The 18611-nt window shown below is 39.6% G+C and overlaps 1 protein-coding gene across 5 annotated transcripts in view; it reads right to left on the reverse strand.

Moving 5' to 3' along the window:
* sh3gl2a (SH3 domain containing GRB2 like 2a, endophilin A1) overlaps positions 1-15930 on the reverse strand; it is a 37532-nt gene extending 21602 nt beyond the window's left edge. For 3 of the 5 annotated variants that reach the window (XM_038713214.1, XM_038713213.1, XM_038713212.1), the window contains exon 1: positions 15718-15930. In XM_038713214.1, the coding sequence (XP_038569142.1) occupies positions 15718-15762 (45 nt within the window). In that variant the 5' untranslated portion in view covers positions 15763-15930. The remainder of the gene's footprint in view (positions 1-15717) is intronic. The other 2 variants (XM_038713216.1, XM_038713215.1) reach the window with 1 other exon arrangement.
* Between the last annotated feature and the right edge of the window lie 2681 nt (positions 15931-18611).

Genomic DNA, 18611 nt, shown 5'->3' on the forward strand with positions numbered 1-18611 from the left:
TTGAGATGGATCAATTTAATGATTAATTTGGTTTATTTATTTTTTCTTCGATTAAAGGATGTAAGTAATAGTAGTAGTAACAATATCACTACACACTGGATATTGATCAATCATATTAGTGCTATTACATAATGGATGTTGCTTCTTAATGTCAACTAAATGACAATTATTTTAAAATGTGCAAATGTCTCGGGGAGTTTTTGAGTAACATTTTGGGGCAATAAGTTACACTTTTTAGGTTAATAATCTACATGTGAACTTCCCTGCCATTTTTTGGGTCACAATGCTTCAAACAGCTATTGTATTTATGTGTTTGGGTTTTACTGGAAAGTATAAAATTATACTGTTTCAGTTGAAATATTAAAAAAGGTAACATTTTTTATGAGTGGATCCCCAGTTTGTTTGTCTCATGCATGTGGGTAGTTTCACACTATTCCTCTGATCAATAAGTGGCAGTAATGCATCAAGAAATGCAGCAATGTGCCAGCAAAAGGAGGTAAGAATAAGACTGCTAGTTTGCAATCATGAATATAAACAACACTGGATAAAAAATACTTCTAAGATTCGCTTTGCAAATGGTTTGTGGGGGACAAGAAAATGCATTCAACATGTTCGATAAAACTCAAGGATTCACACAAAGCATGTTTGTGAGTAACACTGACTGTAAACATAACTTTAGTTTATTTACAAGAAAAATCACCTTTAAGATTCAGTGGATCGGTCTAAAGTCTGCCAGTCTGGGTTTAATCTCTGGATTAGCAGGATAAATCTTGATGGAGAACTGAATAATTATTGCCTGACAATCAGACTGAACTGCCATTTCATATCATGTCCACGGTCTGACACTGTATATATATGTAAACTGGTTTCTTGTTTGAAGGTGGGGTTATTTTGTTTTGCCCTATCCGGTCGAATGTGGTGCAATTTAATGATTTTCACTTGTGTCAATCTTGTCCATTCTTATCACTATTTTGCAAGGTAGCTTGCTTGCTATGCATGAAGCAGACAACCCCATTCTTTATCATGCCACTGTTTTTCCAGCTGGCTCAAACTGCCATCAGTGGGCACAACAAAAAAGCAGCCCTCAGAGGGTTTTTGCTAGAAAGGAGGAACTGGGTACTTGGCATGTTCTGGCAACAAAATGGAACCATTAAATTATAATAACTATTTGCACAGTATCAGCTATCAGCATATTCCGCTTAAAGATCCTAGATAGACAGAGCTTATTCAAAAATATCTTTCTGTATTATTAGCTTAAGCCAAAGTCCCTCATTTTTATTCATCACCAACATACAGAGGAACATGACCTTGAAACAAAGATTTTATAAATGATTCTCACACCGAGTGACTCACCAGTCACTCAAACAGAAGAAACAGCACACACGGAAAATACAGACAACTGTAGAAGCACACACAGCTACATACAGACATGAACAACACACTAGCTTTCTCTCGGTCTCTGTTCTTGATTGCCACTCTGCAATTTCCATTTCAAACTGCAAGTATGTCTCTAAGAAGAAATAATGAGCTTTGAGGCCTGTAGAGGACTTTTTCAAGCACATAACTGAAAAGGGGAAAACGTGCTGAATTCAAACAGCAAGTTCATCGTAATATTATTTTAATGTTTACCCATCAGTCTCGCGAGTTAACTCTGCATGGGTGTAACGATGGTGTTTTCTAGGGTAATGAGCACTGAAAATCAGTACTGATAGTTATTAAAGAGGTGATATTATGCTTTTTGGCTTTTTCCCCTCTCCTTTATTGAGTTTTTTGTGCATGTAACAGGTTTGCAAAGTGAAAAAGCCCAGAGTCCAGCCCAAAGGGAGTTCCCATCTCCCACAAAAAGCTCTGCTCTGAACTGCTTGAAAACAACTCGTTTGTAGTCCAGCCCTTCACTTCCTGTACTTGTGACGTCACAATGAAAACGCGTCATAAAGCTTGCCAAGCGGCTAGCAGGGTCTGGCATGCCCTCAAATCAAGCTAGTCTGAGCGGAGGACCTTTGGCTCAACTCGCCTTTGTTTGGTTTTCCATTGTAGAAATGTTGCACCTGTACCTGCTTCCAGGTACTTTTTTTCGTATCACCTCACCTCCGTCGAGGTTCCAAGTCAGCTGAGGGATACTAAAATGTAACGGTGAAAACACGACAGACTGCTGATTGGCCAGAGAGAATATTACAATATTCACTGCATCATCATCATTGCGTGTGCCAGACAGAGGGCAGCAACAGAAAGATTTATATTTTACAGTTTTCATATGTAATTTCATCACTAAATCCACTTCTGAGAAGCTTTGAGGTGAGAAATCAGCTGTGTAGATTTTGAATATTGACAGTTTTGCGAGAAGTGATGGCGGTACAAAAATGGGTGGTTGTGGACTGGTAATAACTTACACCATCTGCCAGGTTATGGTCTCAGTCTGAAGTGGCTTTGTTTTGGATCACATTACCTTGTTTCTTACGACCCGCCCTTCTCTGCTTCTGATTGGCTAGTAGTCCTTACCTGGGAACTGCGCATGTGCAACTCCCAACAAAGATTTTGTACAAGTAAGATGCATCACTCTGTAGCTCAAGAGCGGAGCGTACAACACATAGGGTGAAAAGAGGAGCTGCAGCAATGTGCAGTATGAGAAAAATATGGTGTTTTTTGAAAATTAAACCATGTAAACCTGTTCTGGTACAAGCCCTAATTAAGATTTTGAACCTGAAAATGAGCATAATACCAACTCTTTAAAATTCGGATGCATCTACCATCCACAGATTCATGATCGCAAAGATTGTAGTTCAGCTGCCTTTTGAGCTATAGTTCTGTACTATAGACTCACTGTTGGGTTATTAGTGATAAAGAACTGACATTAAGTCAGCTTCAGCTTTAATCACTGCCATTTTTATTGATTTTATTTCAAAGTGATGCACGTGTTGTCTTGTCAGTTTTGAACAGCATCCAATCTGATCAATAATATTTCTGGAGATGGGTTATTGCTATTAGAGAGCAGGCGAACTGCCAATTCATAAAATATAATGTGCTTCAAAATCCACACACATAATCCAAGCAGATAAGTCATGCATTATGTCCATTACTGTATTACTCTTTGCCTCTGTGTTCTTGTTTAGGTTTGGTTAGTTGATCATTGCTTCCTTGTTCTCTGTTGTATTTGGTTTCACATGTCATTTATAAATGTCTGCAGTTCTCCCAGTTATTTTTATGCTTTTGCTCTTTGAACAGAAGGAACTATATTATTTGTTGGTGAAAGTAGTTTAAATGTGATGGTTGCATAATATAGCTGTATACTACTTTTTAATACAGTACACAGCTTTTAATAGCACAAGCATAACAGTATGAGTTTTTCACCTAAATTTGTGATGACCATTTGTATGTCACAGAAAATCCATGTTTTCTTCTCCTGTAAATTTACCACTTTAATCTCTGAAACACAGTTTTATTGTCGAAATATTACCCCCCCCCCCCGTGCTGTAATTTATTTTTCCTTACCTACAATGGCCCTGGCACAATGGCACCCCCCCGGGAAAAACAAAGCTAAATCCTCACTTAACACAAACATATGAAACTCAAAGAAATCCACACTGAGTGTTGGAATTACAATCCTCATTAGCTCCCATTTAATCTTTGAAAGAAGCAAAACTACAGACAATCATTTGACAAAATCTTTACTAAAGGCCCTCAACTGCATTTCACAGGAAAAAGCTAGGTTATCAATCTTGAGTTAAATAAATTTAAGTTCAACAATGAGCTTCCACACACAAAAAAATATAGAGAGTGAAATTAATAGCTTTGAAAATTCATAGATCAAGATATTATATTATACTGTGCATTTTATAGTAGAGGTGAAAGGATAAGTCAATTAGTTGATCAACAGAAAAAAAATTGGCATCTACTTTGATTACAGAAAAACTGTAAGAAATTTTTCAACAGTTTGAAGGCATCAACGTGGGCTTTAGGAATTAGCAAAGGGCATTTTTTGCATTATGCGACATTTCCCAGTCAATCGTGAAATAATCAGCAGTTTAATCAATAATGAAATGTGTAAATCAAAGAAAGTAGATCATAATATGAAACTACGTACTGTACCTGCATTACAGGTTTTTGTTTTGTGTATCTTTACATATTATGTGGAGTTTTGCCAGCTTAGTAACATAATGTCATAATGTGATTTGGTCTTTTGTATTTTGCCATTGTATTCAAGAGCAAGGCCATGTGTAGGTACAATAAAGTAAACATCACGGGTCCAGAACGTATAAATGAATGTCAGATAAAAAAATAGACCACAGGTACAGTCTGTCCACTCCTGGTGGACTGTGACAAGATGTTTTCTCTGTGAGCGCACAGGAGACACAAAAACACTCCACTAATGTCCTTGAACTCAACATATAGAGCTTTTCTAACCCTAACGCCAGACTGCAGCTGAACAAATGCTGCCTCGCATGAAAGAAGCTTCATTATCATTGTTGATAAAGATAAATGTCTTTTACTTCTAACTTCAAGCTGAACCATCCAGCAGAGACAGAATAATAAATGCAGGATGAAACAAGCAGCCGCGTTTTTCTCACAAAAACGAAAAAAAAAAAGAAAAGAAAATCAATAAAAGGAGCAAAGAAACACCCCAAAAAAGAGATTTCTTATCCACCAAACACTACCACAGGCTTTTAATCACACTGCACCCTCCGCCCAGAAAAACAATACTACCAACGCTGGGATGACCCATAAAAAAAAAAAGAAGAGAAAATTGAAAAGCATCAGCAGATCATCATCCTGTATATTTGATATAGACTATGTGCTATTCAACACCGGTCTGATTTGATTAGATTTTCCGCCCATAAAAAAGGTCATGACAGGAGGTGATCGACAAGGCAGAAATATGATACCCAGAATACTGATGGCTACTGCTGAGGCTTTATATTCATACCAGGAGAGATTATTTCCACAGAGGAATGTGTTTCCACGTAAATATTCTAATAATATTCTAATAATACAATCTTAAAAACTGAAATTATTAATTGATTAGTCAAATTACTGATAATAAAATGCCAAACAATCACTTGTCCTAGCTTGTCAAATTAAATAGATATTAAAAATAACTGTTAACCGCGGCTCCAAAGAATGAGGTTGAATACAAAAAGATCGACAAAACAGTGGTAAATTCAAAAAATCATGTATAGATAATGTTTTAGTAGATGATCTGTGAAGGATCAATAAATGGCACAGCTTGTGACCTTTTACTAAATGTCTGTACATCAGTATATTAAAGTTGCAGTCGGCATTACTTTGTAGTATTAAGTATTGTAATAACTCCCTGCAAAATACACAAATATCTTCTCAAACCAATCTCATCTATGTATCGACAGCAAACTCCTGCTTACATGGCAGCAACACACACACACACACACACAGCTACATGCAATCACACCGACTACCTCAAAAAAAAGAAAAGAAAAAAAGATATCTTTCATTTGCATTTAATTCAAGGTGTCTAATCCACAGCTAAATCCGTGGGTGGTGTCTGAACGGCAGAAAAATAACTTTGTTTACCAGTAAGCATGATGAAGAGGCTTGTTTACACAAAGCACCAACGTGATTAAATAACTCATTACTCAACGGCACGGTAAACAACAACATTATAGCAATTATGACACAGAGTTTAGTAATAATAAATTATACCAAAATTAAGCTTATCTGCCTTTTCACATAATCATCCTGAAACATTAGAGTATTTTTCAGTAGAAAGAAATATAAACTGTGGTGATTTATAGGTTGTGGGTGAAAATCATATCAGAATTAACATTCTCACAGGGTTCAACTAAAAATACTACTCTGATAAAAAAGCAAGGGGTAGTCATGAATCTCTGACCCTGTCACATGGTACTCTCTTGTCCGGCACTTGAAGCACGTTTCACAGATTACAGCTGCAGCGCTCTGATTCACACACACAGCTCCAATATCATGCAAAGTCACTGTGCTCTGATTAATCTGAATATAATCCCGGACAAGCCATTCAGCCTTAGCTCTGCAGTTGGTGGGAGGAGGCTTTGTGTGCACAGGGCGAATGAGTTTACTGTGTGTCCACAGCTAGATCAACTAACGTGGCTTTTTTCTTTCTTTCAAAAATACATACTCTCTTCCCATAACCTGCTGGACGCTCACTATAGCAGACAAGTAAAGCACGTTCTGTTCCTTCCCGTTCCTCATTGCTGTCCCTTCATGAGCCAAAGTAGGCATTAGACTGCGTTTATTATGCTACAGCTGTCTGAAACACAGCCTCCATTCCTCTTTTGTTCCCTACACCCCCATCTTCTCTGCATAGGCTGTTACTTCCTCTTTCCTTTCTTTATGTTTTTAGACATGTTAGTGAAATGCTTCTATGGATGGCAGTGTTGGTCAGTCTGTCCACCACTATGGTCCAGACTAACTTATCTCAACACTTACTGGATAGATATAAACTATTGTAGAGACAAGAATGGTTGCCAGAGGATGAATATTACTGACTTGATGAACCCCTGACTTTTCTTCTAGTGCCACCAGCAGATTGACATTTATGGTTTTCAGTAAAATGTTTTGATGACTGATGAAATTAATTAAATATGTCCAATACCTTGGTTATTGACCGAATACCTTAAACATTAGTGACATTCCAACCAGCCTCAACTGTACTTAGTGCTGACTGCTACTTTGCATTGAGTCCCATACACATCAGAAATAGTTCATGTCTAACTTTTCCGAATCAAGAGTCTACAACTATTTAAGCACAACTCTACTTATGCTCATTTTGCTGAAAGCAGTGTTTTGAGCTAAATGCTGACATCAGCATGCTAACATGCTCACAATAAGGCTAACATGCTGAAGTTAAAGGGAAAGTAAATGATCCTACAAAAGGATTGTTGATATTTATACTCAACTGCCATACAAATACACCCCTCCCTTTAGTGCTCGCTCAGAAGCATTGCTCACCAAACTCTACATATATCAAAAAAAATCTAAAAATGAAGAGGATCTTTCTGCTTACAGCATCATCACACACATAAATGTAATACTGCTACATACATCTCCTAACACATTCATATTCACAATGTGATAAACCGACCAACTGACAAGACAACCCTCTTATTTCTGGTGCCAAAAACAAAATTTGGACCTCACCTTTTCTCTATCAGTTTGGTTTGCTTTAAAATGGGCATTACAGCCTCACTAAGCTGGACAATGACCTTTAACCTTGAGCAAATCCACAACACATGGCAGACAATACCTTTACAAGGTCTCTTGGGATATTAAAACATCCATATCCGCAGATTATGTTGCGTGGTCCTTAATTATTTCTGAAACATCTCGGAAACTATAACAAATGCCTATAACCAACACAGTGAATGGGTTTCGAAGAGAGTACTGTAGGCTTCTGGGCTATAGATTTGGGTAATAATGATGTGACCTGAATGTCCCTGAAGTAGAAAAGAGTGTGAGTGTGTGTGTGTGTGTAGTAATTCTGTCTTATCAATGTTTCCAGCCATTTCCATGCATGAAAGTAAATTGCTTTACTCTCTGCAAGAATGGCGTCACATTACTGTGTGAATGATGATATTATGAAAAACCCCAATGGTATTATTTTGTTGTGTAAAATTACTGGACTTTCAGAAAGTCAATATCTTACCCATCTTATAAATGATATTTTAAGGGGAAAATGAAAAGACAGTAGCAATGGCTCATTTTCTTCATTCCTTAATACAAACCTTTACTCAGTACTTAAGAGGCAGTGAGGGCGAGAGCAGGAGCCGGAGCCAAACAGTGTGGAGAGCAGTTGATCTGCAGGATTTACCTTCTTGCAGGCTTTTGGAGAAATTTCTACCAACAAGAATTTTGTCCAGTTGATTGGTAATATTATTGGTGAAAACAGGTCCTGAGAATTTCCCTTCTCCAGCCCCAAGCCATGGGCAGTCTTTCCTGCAGTGGTGATGCCCAGAATACATTATACACTAGTCCTGAATAAAACATAAACCATGGCCCGAATACTGATGCTGGAAGAGAAGGAGGGTGAGAAATAAGGGAGAGGAAAAGGAGGAGAGAGAAACCAGGGACTAGATGAACAGCAGCTCACTTTCTATAGACAAACCAAAAACCGAACACCATGCAGCAATGTTGAACCTGGCTAAACATTGTTCATTCAAATTTCTTCTGGATGAGGACATTTAATGAGTTTTCCTCGCCAGTGCTCTTATTCAAAATGTGCCGACAGCATCTAACCACAGGACTAGCTAAGAATAGTTCTGGTACAGGCCTTGTCCGTCTGTCATTAACCTCTAGAACAAAGCTGACGTCAGAACGCTGACAACTCCACGGTTCAAGCCTCTGGCTCCCGCACCAGCACTTCTGGCAAAAGTGTTTCGGCTGGTAGTTTATTCAGAGTTTCTGCTGAAGTTCAGCCTCGTCCATTTAATACTTTTAGCAAATCTATGGGATTTACTGAGATACACAGTATATCAGACCTCATTGCAATGTGTAGTAGCAGCTCTGGAGATGGTGAGTAATTTTAATCACATGCTCATGAGTGATCAGACAAAAAGTCGCTGTTTTACTGCTCTACAGGATTTATGCGGTGTCAGGGAAATGAATGAAAACATTTGTTGGAGGCGAGGTGTTGGATATGACATTTTACACTCTGGTCAAAAAAACTGCCACGGCTGCCTTAATATATTGCAAAGCATGTCTAAGGACCGTGAAAGAGTTCCCTGTTTGAAAACGTCAAGAAGGGAGAAGCAAATATCTGAGAAAGATAAACTGTTTGCACTTGTCAGAGGGTTAAATTAAATGTATGTCTGTTTAGCAAGCCCAAGCAAAGGACAGCAGAGTGCCAGGGGAAAAGGTCTTATTTCAGAGAAAGGGCTCTATTGCGGTAAGTTAAAAAATGACTTTTTAAGACGGAGGGCAAATGGCAAGCAAAAGTGAAGAGTACTAGAAGCACTGTGAGAGAAGCAAGTAAATCAGGATGAAAGGATGGGAGGTACTTTGCTGCAGGTACTGTACTGCTGGACTACATCCAGTGCAGCATCTCTTTTGCTGCATTGCTGATTCACACTTTACAAAAACTGGGTTGACAGAGATCATTTCAGCAATGAGTTTTGTTTCCCCTCTGCATCTACACTTGGTTCTCAGCACAGTATCCCTAGGTTACCCCAAGTACGTCCGTGTTGGACAATTCTGTACCTCACGACTTACATCCAATGCCAAAGTTCAGCGCTAATACAGGAGGTAGTGTGGAACATGTTTAGTGAGACAGAAAGTAAAAGGTGTAGAAAAGTTTGCATCCTGCCATTTTAATAACTGTAACAATAATTTCCTGACTGCTGTGGTTGCTTTCAGTGGGAGAAAGTAAGTACTGCACTTAAGTACAATTTTGAAGTATATTGTACTTGAGTATTTCCTTTTTATGCTACTTTAGGCTTTAACCCCACAACAATTGAGACAAATATTGTACTTCTACTCCATTACATTTGTTTTAAAGCTTTAGTTACAGTGCAGATTCAGATTATTAATACAAAATATACTCAACAAATACATTCTTTAACAAGCAAAATGCCAAACGTTTTCTGGTTTTAGCTTCTCATATATCAGGATTTGCTGCTTTTGTTTGTCAAACATCGTAGTAAAATGAATATTTTCATTACTTCAAGACATCACTCTGAGCTCTGGGAAATTCTGATGGGTGATGCCAAAATTGAGGTTGGTAGAAATTTCTCCAAAAGTATGTAAGAAAGTAAATCCCTGCAGATTGGCTGCTCTCCACACTGTTTGATTTGTCTCCTCCTCCTGCTGCTGCTGCTCTCGCCTTCAGCATCTCTTGGCTGAATTCTCCCTTTATCGCTCTGCCACTCCCTACCTGCTCAAGGCTGCTATCTACGTCTTTCCCTTCATCTTGTCTTCTCTTATCTCCCTTTCCTTACCCCACTCTCTGTGTCCCTCCCGCCCCATCTGTTATCTCTCAGCTGGATCTGTTTTACGCTGTACTGCAGTGGGCCTAGTGAGGAACCAAGCTGGATGAGTCACCCACTCACAATCTGCTGCCCTAAAGTCCTGCAGGCGTCAGCCACATCCAAGGAGCCCACTGCTGTCCACAGGCACGCACGGATGAACATCTATACATGCTCACACGCACGCTTGCAGACTACTGGAAGGAAGGAAATGCCGTAAATGCCTGTATGTTAACACACACACAAAGAATTAAATCTAAATACACCAAGATGCTTTATTATTTGCCTTTAAGCTAAAATTAAATGATTTCCAGTTGACAAATTATAATGCTACACACACAATGCAGCTACTGTACTGATATTAGTATTCATCACACACACTGGGAAGTCCTCTAGTCAAACCACGGCTGACTACACAATAAAGGATTACTGCTCTACTATCCACTGTAAGAAATATACCCCATTTTGATTATACAACACAGGTTCAAATACCTGCAGTATCTTGACAGATACTTTTGTTTCCATACAGAACAAAACAACAAACAAAGCCAAGAGGCCAGCTTTGTTTTCCAGCTTCCCTCTGTGTCATGTTAAAACAACTGAAGACATAATTTTGAAAAAAAAAAAAATATTAATAGGGTGACATTGCAACCTGAAGCTCACCAAGGGATATGGTCAGTGGTGGAATGTACCAAAGTACATTTAGCCTACTCAAATACTGTACTTAAGGAAAATTTGAGGTACTCTGTCACTTTATACTTCTACTCCACCACAATTCAGAGGGAAATATTGTATTTTTTACTGTACTGCGTCTGACAGATTTTTACAGAAAACATGTAAAAAAGTGCAGCCGAAATGATTTATTTATTTTATTGACAGAAAATGAATTTGCTGTTATTTTACTATTTTTATAATCCTTTAGTCATTTTTCATGCGAAAATGCCAAACATTTCATGGGTCCAGCTTCTCAAATGTGAAGAGTTGCTGTTTTCCCCTTTTATTTATTTTAATAATTTAATTTGTCTTTAATACTATTAAAGTGTGTTGGTTGGACAAAACTAAACATTGTGAAGGTGTCACTTTGGGCTCTGGATGATTTCTGTGGTCTGTATTTTCAATCAATTGTGTGGTTTTCTTCTTAGTGAAGATAATCAATAATAATCACATACAAATTAGATTAGATAAGATTTGATCCGACTACAACAGTAAAATCCTGATTTTACATTAATGCATGAGTAATAATAATACCAGTGTAACACAGAGCCATTTTCTTTCATTGAGGTTGTTTCTAATCTTTGCTGCCAGTAAATTTTCGTGTGTACTTATTACAAAACAGAGTATCTCAATTTTGAAAGAAATGTAAATGGTGTTCACACAAAATCAAGCATTACTGAAGACATACTGAAGTAACAGTCTTTGTCAACTCCTCAACGTGATTAGCCTAGATTGCATATTTTAATATTATGATATATTTTATTGTTGTTAATGACAGTATTATAGCCCATATGGTGTTGATCTGCATATAGCTGAGAATTCAGTAACTAGAAGTATATTTAGTACAATATATATATTTTTTTCTTCTTTTGACAAAAAGGATCACGTAAATCATATCTATGATTTTACCTCTGTTAAAATTCAATCTCAAACTCACTAACCTGACACTTAAAAAAGAACAGTAAATAGCTTTAGACTCAATGGATTTATATATAATGTGCATTTGGAAGCAGCCAAACTTGTGAGGAAACTTATCCTCTTTCTGACATTGACAAGAAGCAAAGCAACCATTTTATCTGGAAAAGTTGCAAGACCAAACACCCTTAAGACTCTTCTTTTTTTGTTTTGCCCCTCTCATACTTATTTTGGCACGCTTTCTCAAGCCTTCTTGCCATCTTCTCCCTCCCTCTCCTGCAGTTTCTATTTAATGAACATATTTTTGTCTTTGCGCTGACAGCACACACACTCACTCCACTGAGATAATATATGCTCTCTGCAGCCTTAAGACACATAAAAACTGGGGTTTGATTAAAATATAACTAGCAGGACTGTGAGGATGCACCATGCAGTTTTTTTTAAACCAGTAGTTGAGTAGCCCCAAATAAAAAGTCTCACCACATTAGCCTGTTCACATGCATGCAGGCACGAACGATGCGGCTTCAGACAAACACGACTCTCTCCATGGGAACAGAGCCATCCTGAAAGTAGCATCTGCTCTGACTCATGTGACTCAGAAGTGCAGTCGCCTTGTGACGTAATAAATGAGGGATTGTCACCATAAAAAAGGCAGAGAGAAACATTGTGTCTTAGCTTAAAATAATAAGAGGAGAAATTAGATAAAGTGCAAACTGTCTCAAGGCATTCATATCTAATACACGTTCAATTTACAACATAGTCTATGGTGAGAATGAGTAATAGATCACTGGATAAATCAATATTTTTTTAAAGGCAATTTCTAGTGGACCTGCTGGGTTTTACCCTTCATGCCCCCTGCTTCCCTTCTTTTAAAATGGCCCCCCATTATTAATGCACCACTCTGAGCCCCGATGTCCTTGGGTGTGTGGGTGTGTGTGTGTGTGTGTGTGTGTGAGTGAGAGAGAGAGTGTGAGTGAGTGAGTGAGTGAGTGAGTGATGTCTTCCATCAGAGACAACTGTGATTGTGGGAAATAAATTACTCAGTGGTGTAAGTGAGAAGGTGAAACTGAGGTTGTGTGAGCGTGCTTGTGTGTGAATCTCATAAAATTCCAGCAACTTCATGGCATTCTGCCTTTTATGGGCAGTTAAATGAAGAAATGCTGCAAGCCTCGTATGAGGATTTCCTGTCTCTCACAAAGCAGATGCTGTACATTTAACTTCAGAGAAAGCTGCACGGCTAATTAGCATTTAGTGACGCACAGGGCTATAAGGTCAATGCTACATTTTAGGATGTGCAATCTGTTCCAATCTACATATAAACCAATTTGGCATTATGGCTCCATTTATTTATGAAACTGCTTTATCTTGAGGTCATCACAGATACTAGGCCGAAGAAGCCTCGTCCTCTGCTGTCCATACCTTGAGAGATTTAGCAATCGTGAGTGATGACAATGAGAAAGTGCCAACTTTCTGTAAAGTAAATAACAGCGACAACAGCTAGCCTGCCTCTGTCCAATGGTAACAAAATCCACCTATGTGCTGGACCATGCAATCAGCAAAGACTCCAGGACGTTACTGGTCCTGAGCAAGAAATAGTCCAGCACATAATGCTCCCATAAAACTGATTTTGTTAGATTTGGACAGAGCTGGCTAGCTAAGCAAAGAGGCTGCTGACTGTAGCTTTATATTTATCATACAGACATGCGAGTGGCATCGACCTTCTTATCTAACTTGGCAAACTATTCCTTTAATGGTGATATACATTCTGCTAAACTCTTTTAAATCCCTGAGTCCCATACCTTAATCCCTTTGACCCCCTCTTTGTCTGTTGGTGGTGGGGGTGCTGCTAAGGTCTGGTTGGAAGGTGTGTGTGTGTGTGTGTGTGTGTATGTATGTGTGTGTGTATGCGTGCGTGCGTGCGTGCGTGTGTGTGTATAAATAGCCAGATTGCTGTGAGTCTGGGCCTGGATTACAGAACTGTGGCACAAGAACAGAGGGGTTGAAAGCAGCCTTCTGCCACAGAGAGTCTGGGGAGGAAAACTGTGTGTGTGTGTGTACGCAGCATGAGCCCACAGAGACAGCTAATACTAAGCCTAGAGCTGACTGACACGCATTGGGAATAAAACAGAATAATGAAGAGTGTAAAACATCGACAAATTCAAATGTACTCACTATATATTTACACACTTAACCACACCTCTTTATGCATGCACACTGAGAGCTACATCTGTACGCATATTTACAGATATGAATCCTCTTATGCAGCTTTGCCTCTCACACACACACACACACACACACACACACACAGGTCTGTATGAACATCTGCAGGGAAAGGGGGAAGAGAGAAGGCTCTGCTAATGGGTGACAATAGACTCATCACACAGAATTAACACAATCTGTGCAGCCATCTAATGCCCCGTGTGGGCTGATGTCTACTTCCAGTCTGATCAAATGAACCCTTGATTAAAAATGAGAAGTGTGTTAACAGCTGAACACAAGCTTTTGCAATTATTTTTTCTTTATTTAATCCTTAAAACATGATGAAACTCCCCCAGGTATTGTTTTATCATTGATCTGCAAATGCTGCTCTTCAAGAAAATGCAATGGGAACTCACTATGACCAATGGCGTGTCTGGCTTTAAACATTCTACACAAGCTGACATTAACAATAATATAAATGACTAATGGAAAGGTAAATTGACTTAAAATACAATGCTAGACTCCATTTTATTACTACATTGGATCTGAGTTGTTAAATGTATAAATTTAACTCCTGTCATCACAAACTGCTGTCTCAGTTATGCAGGTCCAACATGCAATTCAATATCTACAGAGCTGGCCTTCAAAAGACACTATTATCAGTGTCAATGAAGTCATGATTACCTCCCATCTCAGTGACAGCTGTTCATAAGGAATTATGCAAACTGGGAGCTGTAACTATGCCCGTTTGTAGACTTGGGGTGAACTGGAGAACAAGGAGGAGGATATATGTGTGCGTTTGACTCAGCCAGGCTCCCGGCGTCCTGCTGTATGGGGCCTGAAGCTGACTGTCAGTGTCACTGTGACTCACCCCTAGAAACGGACAACCTCCCTCACTCCCAGCTTACACCAGAAACAAAAGTCACCCAAAGCCGTGGAGATAGCGGAAGGCTGAAGGGACAGATCTGTCCACACCTCTGACCATCAAGATCCCACTGGTGACCGCCACTCTGACGGCCTCCTGAGTTAATGATGGTTAAACTTTTAAATCTGAGGCTCTTAGGCTGTAGAAGTAGGCTAGAATAACGGAGATGCTGAAATGTATAGAGGAAGCTTGTGAGTAACCTTTAACTGAAGATGGGCCATGCATTGGGCCAGAGACGTTTAGGCCTACATCGAATAATAAACTGATGATTCCGCATTAGATAAAGAAGGCAACATGTTATTCATCACTGGTGTCCCGCAATAGGCGATAAATGCGCTTAGAGGGCGCCGAGGTCATGGTGTGCTGCTGCTGGTGGTAGGAGCGGATTTCCGCCAAGGCTCACTTAACGATTGCATAACATCTTTGGCTGAAGGAAACACTGAAGGAAACACTGATTTAAACCATCCTCCATTTAACGCAACAACTTGCGCATTACAATCGTTAGCGGCTGCCACGAGCGGCGGCTCTAGTGGTTTTCTGTGCGGAATGTCATCTGAAGGGTACCAAGAGGAACTGACGTCCCAGACGTCACAACCATCGCATTGTCCTGCCACCCAGGCGGTCACACACACAAACATAACACTGAATATTTATCGTGACTTCCTGTAATGCATCAAATAACCATAGTGAACTACAACGGAGGCTACAGTGCAAAACACGAGTTATAAATTATTCTACTGGTGCAATGCTGCACCACGCCAGTGTTTTCCAGTGCAGTATATTTCAGGACCTGGACAGCGATGGGTTAGTGATTTAGAGGTAATAGATGGAGCACGACTACAGCACACGGCTTCATATGAGTGCAACATGAGGAGTTCACTGAACACCAACATGGGTAAAGCGGTCTGTCTACTATCCAGACGCTAGCCCGCTGCTCTCCAACAACTTGACACTTCAACATGAAGATCTAGTCTTCAGGACGTCGTGCCCTCTTACCTGAGTGGCTTTGTGGAATTGCTTCTTCAGTCCCGCTACAGACATGGTTGCTACACGGTGGTTTCTAGCTGGGAATATGAACTGATGCTGCAGGTGTGCGAGAGGACGAAATCTCGGTCCTAATTGTATCTGGTGAGGTTCTTGCAGCCGTGACTAACTCCTGTCTACGCTGGTCTTCATCGGAGGGATCTCTAGTGAGAAAGGGGGCCGATTTAAACCCCGATCAGGCTATTGGATGTCAGACCCCACATGTCTAAAACGGCGCTGACGTCGGAGCCAGCTCCTTTTAAAGCGGCCGCCACCTCACCACGGCTGGGCTCGATAATCTAAATGGAGGCTTGAGTTATATTTCTAATCTAAGCTCGTTTAGTGGAAGAGAACCTGCGAGAACGAACTGGGAAACTGGATTTAGATCTCATTACATTCAGCCTTAATCAAGGATGACATGATACCGAGAAAAGCAAGGCATTACCCAACTTTAATATCAACATTGGTTCAAGTTTGTTTGTTTGTTGCAAAGTAAAATGTTAGCTGCCCTTTGCAGAGTTGACTTTAACTTAAATTAGACGAATGGGCTATAGCTTGGTGGGAAGTAACTAAGTAGATTCCCACAATGCAATTAAATGGCACTTAAAGTAGGCTACTTACTTTACTTGAGTGTTTCAATTTTATAGGCTACTTTATATTTCTACTCCTCTACATTTCAGAGGGAAATACTGCACGTGTCTGGCAGCTGGAGTTAGCTTTAGGACTTTACAAAGAAAACATATTATCAATGTATAAAATATGCTACTGTGCTTTAGATTAAACCATCCAACAGTATATAAAGTAGTTCAATTGCGCTCCACCTCCTCCAGCTGTACCAGTAAAGTAGCCTATACATTAATGCATGTATTAATTAAAATACTGCATAGGCTACATGCAAAAGCATTAACAGTAATATTCAAATATGATATGTAGCTATGATAGTATAACTTAAAAAGAATATTAAATGTAGTTACTTGTTTGTTTGTTTTTTTACATAGCTGTACTGCTACTTTTAATATGTAAAAGACAGGAGTACTTATTTCACCACTGGATATACACACTCACCTAGCAAGCAAGCAAGCCAGCCAGGAAGAAAGACTACAAAAACAGTAATATATACAATTAGTTTCGTTTCTGGTCTTCCTAATGAGACTCAATGACTTGTGACTTCTCCAGCACCCTGGACAGCACCCATCAGCGGACAGACAGAGAGACGTCCCACCAGACCAGACTGGCTTCCTTATATCCTATCACTGAAACTGACTCTACTTGGCTAAACAGAACAATCAACGAAGAAACAGAAGGTCCAGATGCAAAAATGTTGATTTACACACACAGGTGTTAACAAAAGAAAGGCAATGAGCCATGATAATGTGCACACCTGCACAGCCTGTTAGAAAGCGTTAGAAGAACAACGGCAGCGTGGTAAAACGAAAATAATATAAAAAAGCGGCTGTATTTCTTCCATTACACAAGTACATTTTTTTCTGTAGGCTACAGCTTGGTGACGTTTAGGCTACTTACATACATTCTTGATAACTGAATTTATGTCGGGATTGCAAGTTCATTCTTAATGCCGGAAACAGCAGTTGACGATACAACCTCACCCAAGGTCCATTAGTAGCTGTTCTGGAGCTCTCGGTCGTATCACACCGATTCTCCTCAGCAAATGGAGTTGGACCATATTTTGTTGGAGTTGTAGATGCCCAAATTTCAAATTTGCGAGTGTGAGTGGATGCTGTAGCGACATTGTTTTTTTTATTGTTTTGTTTTGTTGTTATTTTGGTTGCCAGGTAAAGCCAAAGACAACTTTACACACTGTGCACAATACACTTCCCAACTAACTAAAGTTTGTGGAAATGAGTAGGCCTATATCACAGGTAAAATCATGAACATGTGTCAACTCCTATTGTGATTGGTGTCATCAATCAGTACACTCACACAGCGTTACGCACAAAACCTCAACTGCTATGGCACTCTATTAGATGCTATGTGGCCATGACCTGTCACAGAACAACGCGTGTGTATGAGGGCTCAGAGGCAAAATTTGCACAGTTGTGCTTTTGAACACATAGGGTAGCCAGTCAGACCCAAACTCAATCCGAACGATTGACTGATACTATTAAACGCCTGCACCCATCTCCAGGACTAATGCGAGTAATGACTCTGAATTAAAGCTAAGAAGTCACCTGCACACATTTGTCAGCTCAGCGGCAGCCCCTCGACGCCAGATGGCGGGTCGATTGTGTAGGACTGCTGGGGCAGAGAGTCAGAGAGACATCCCATATGGCCACTATCGCAGCCCTGGAATAAGACTCGGAGTGATGATCATCAAATAGGCTATCAAATCCTGAATATGTCCATATCTGCGCCTGTGAAATGTCCAAATAAAACTATGCTAATTGAGGTTACATATTCGAAGATGCTTCCGTGTGGGACTTTCTCTCTTAACAGTCAACACATACAACCTGTAGGATATACAACAGTTGTGAAATGTTATCTTTTTGCCTTCATTTTGTCACCTCTTTTTTAAATTAAATTAATTAATAATTAAATCTTTTAAATTCAACTCTGTTTCTAATCCTGAGAAATAATTGCTGAGGAAATGCAAACACATTGTGTGTGCATAATAATAAATGACCATTAGGCTATTACTGTGGGTGTGGTGTAGTACATTAGCGGGCGGCGTAGGCCTATTTGTCGCCATCATACACAGGTGTGTGGAGTGCAAAAGCGCACATATGAAATGTATCACCAACGTAGGCTAACCCCTGAAGTACAGATCTCCCCGAGGAGACAATGTGCCATTTGAGCATATTTTATATACATGTCTTTAGACTTGACGTTTCTGTACGTTCACTTTCAGA

This window comes from Micropterus salmoides, unplaced genomic scaffold, assembly GCF_014851395.1.
Source record: "Micropterus salmoides isolate LMB-PRFRI ecotype aquatic unplaced genomic scaffold, ASM1485139v1 Ms_hic_scaffold_12, whole genome shotgun sequence".
Lineage (NCBI taxonomy): Eukaryota > Metazoa > Chordata > Actinopteri > Centrarchiformes > Centrarchidae > Micropterus > Micropterus salmoides.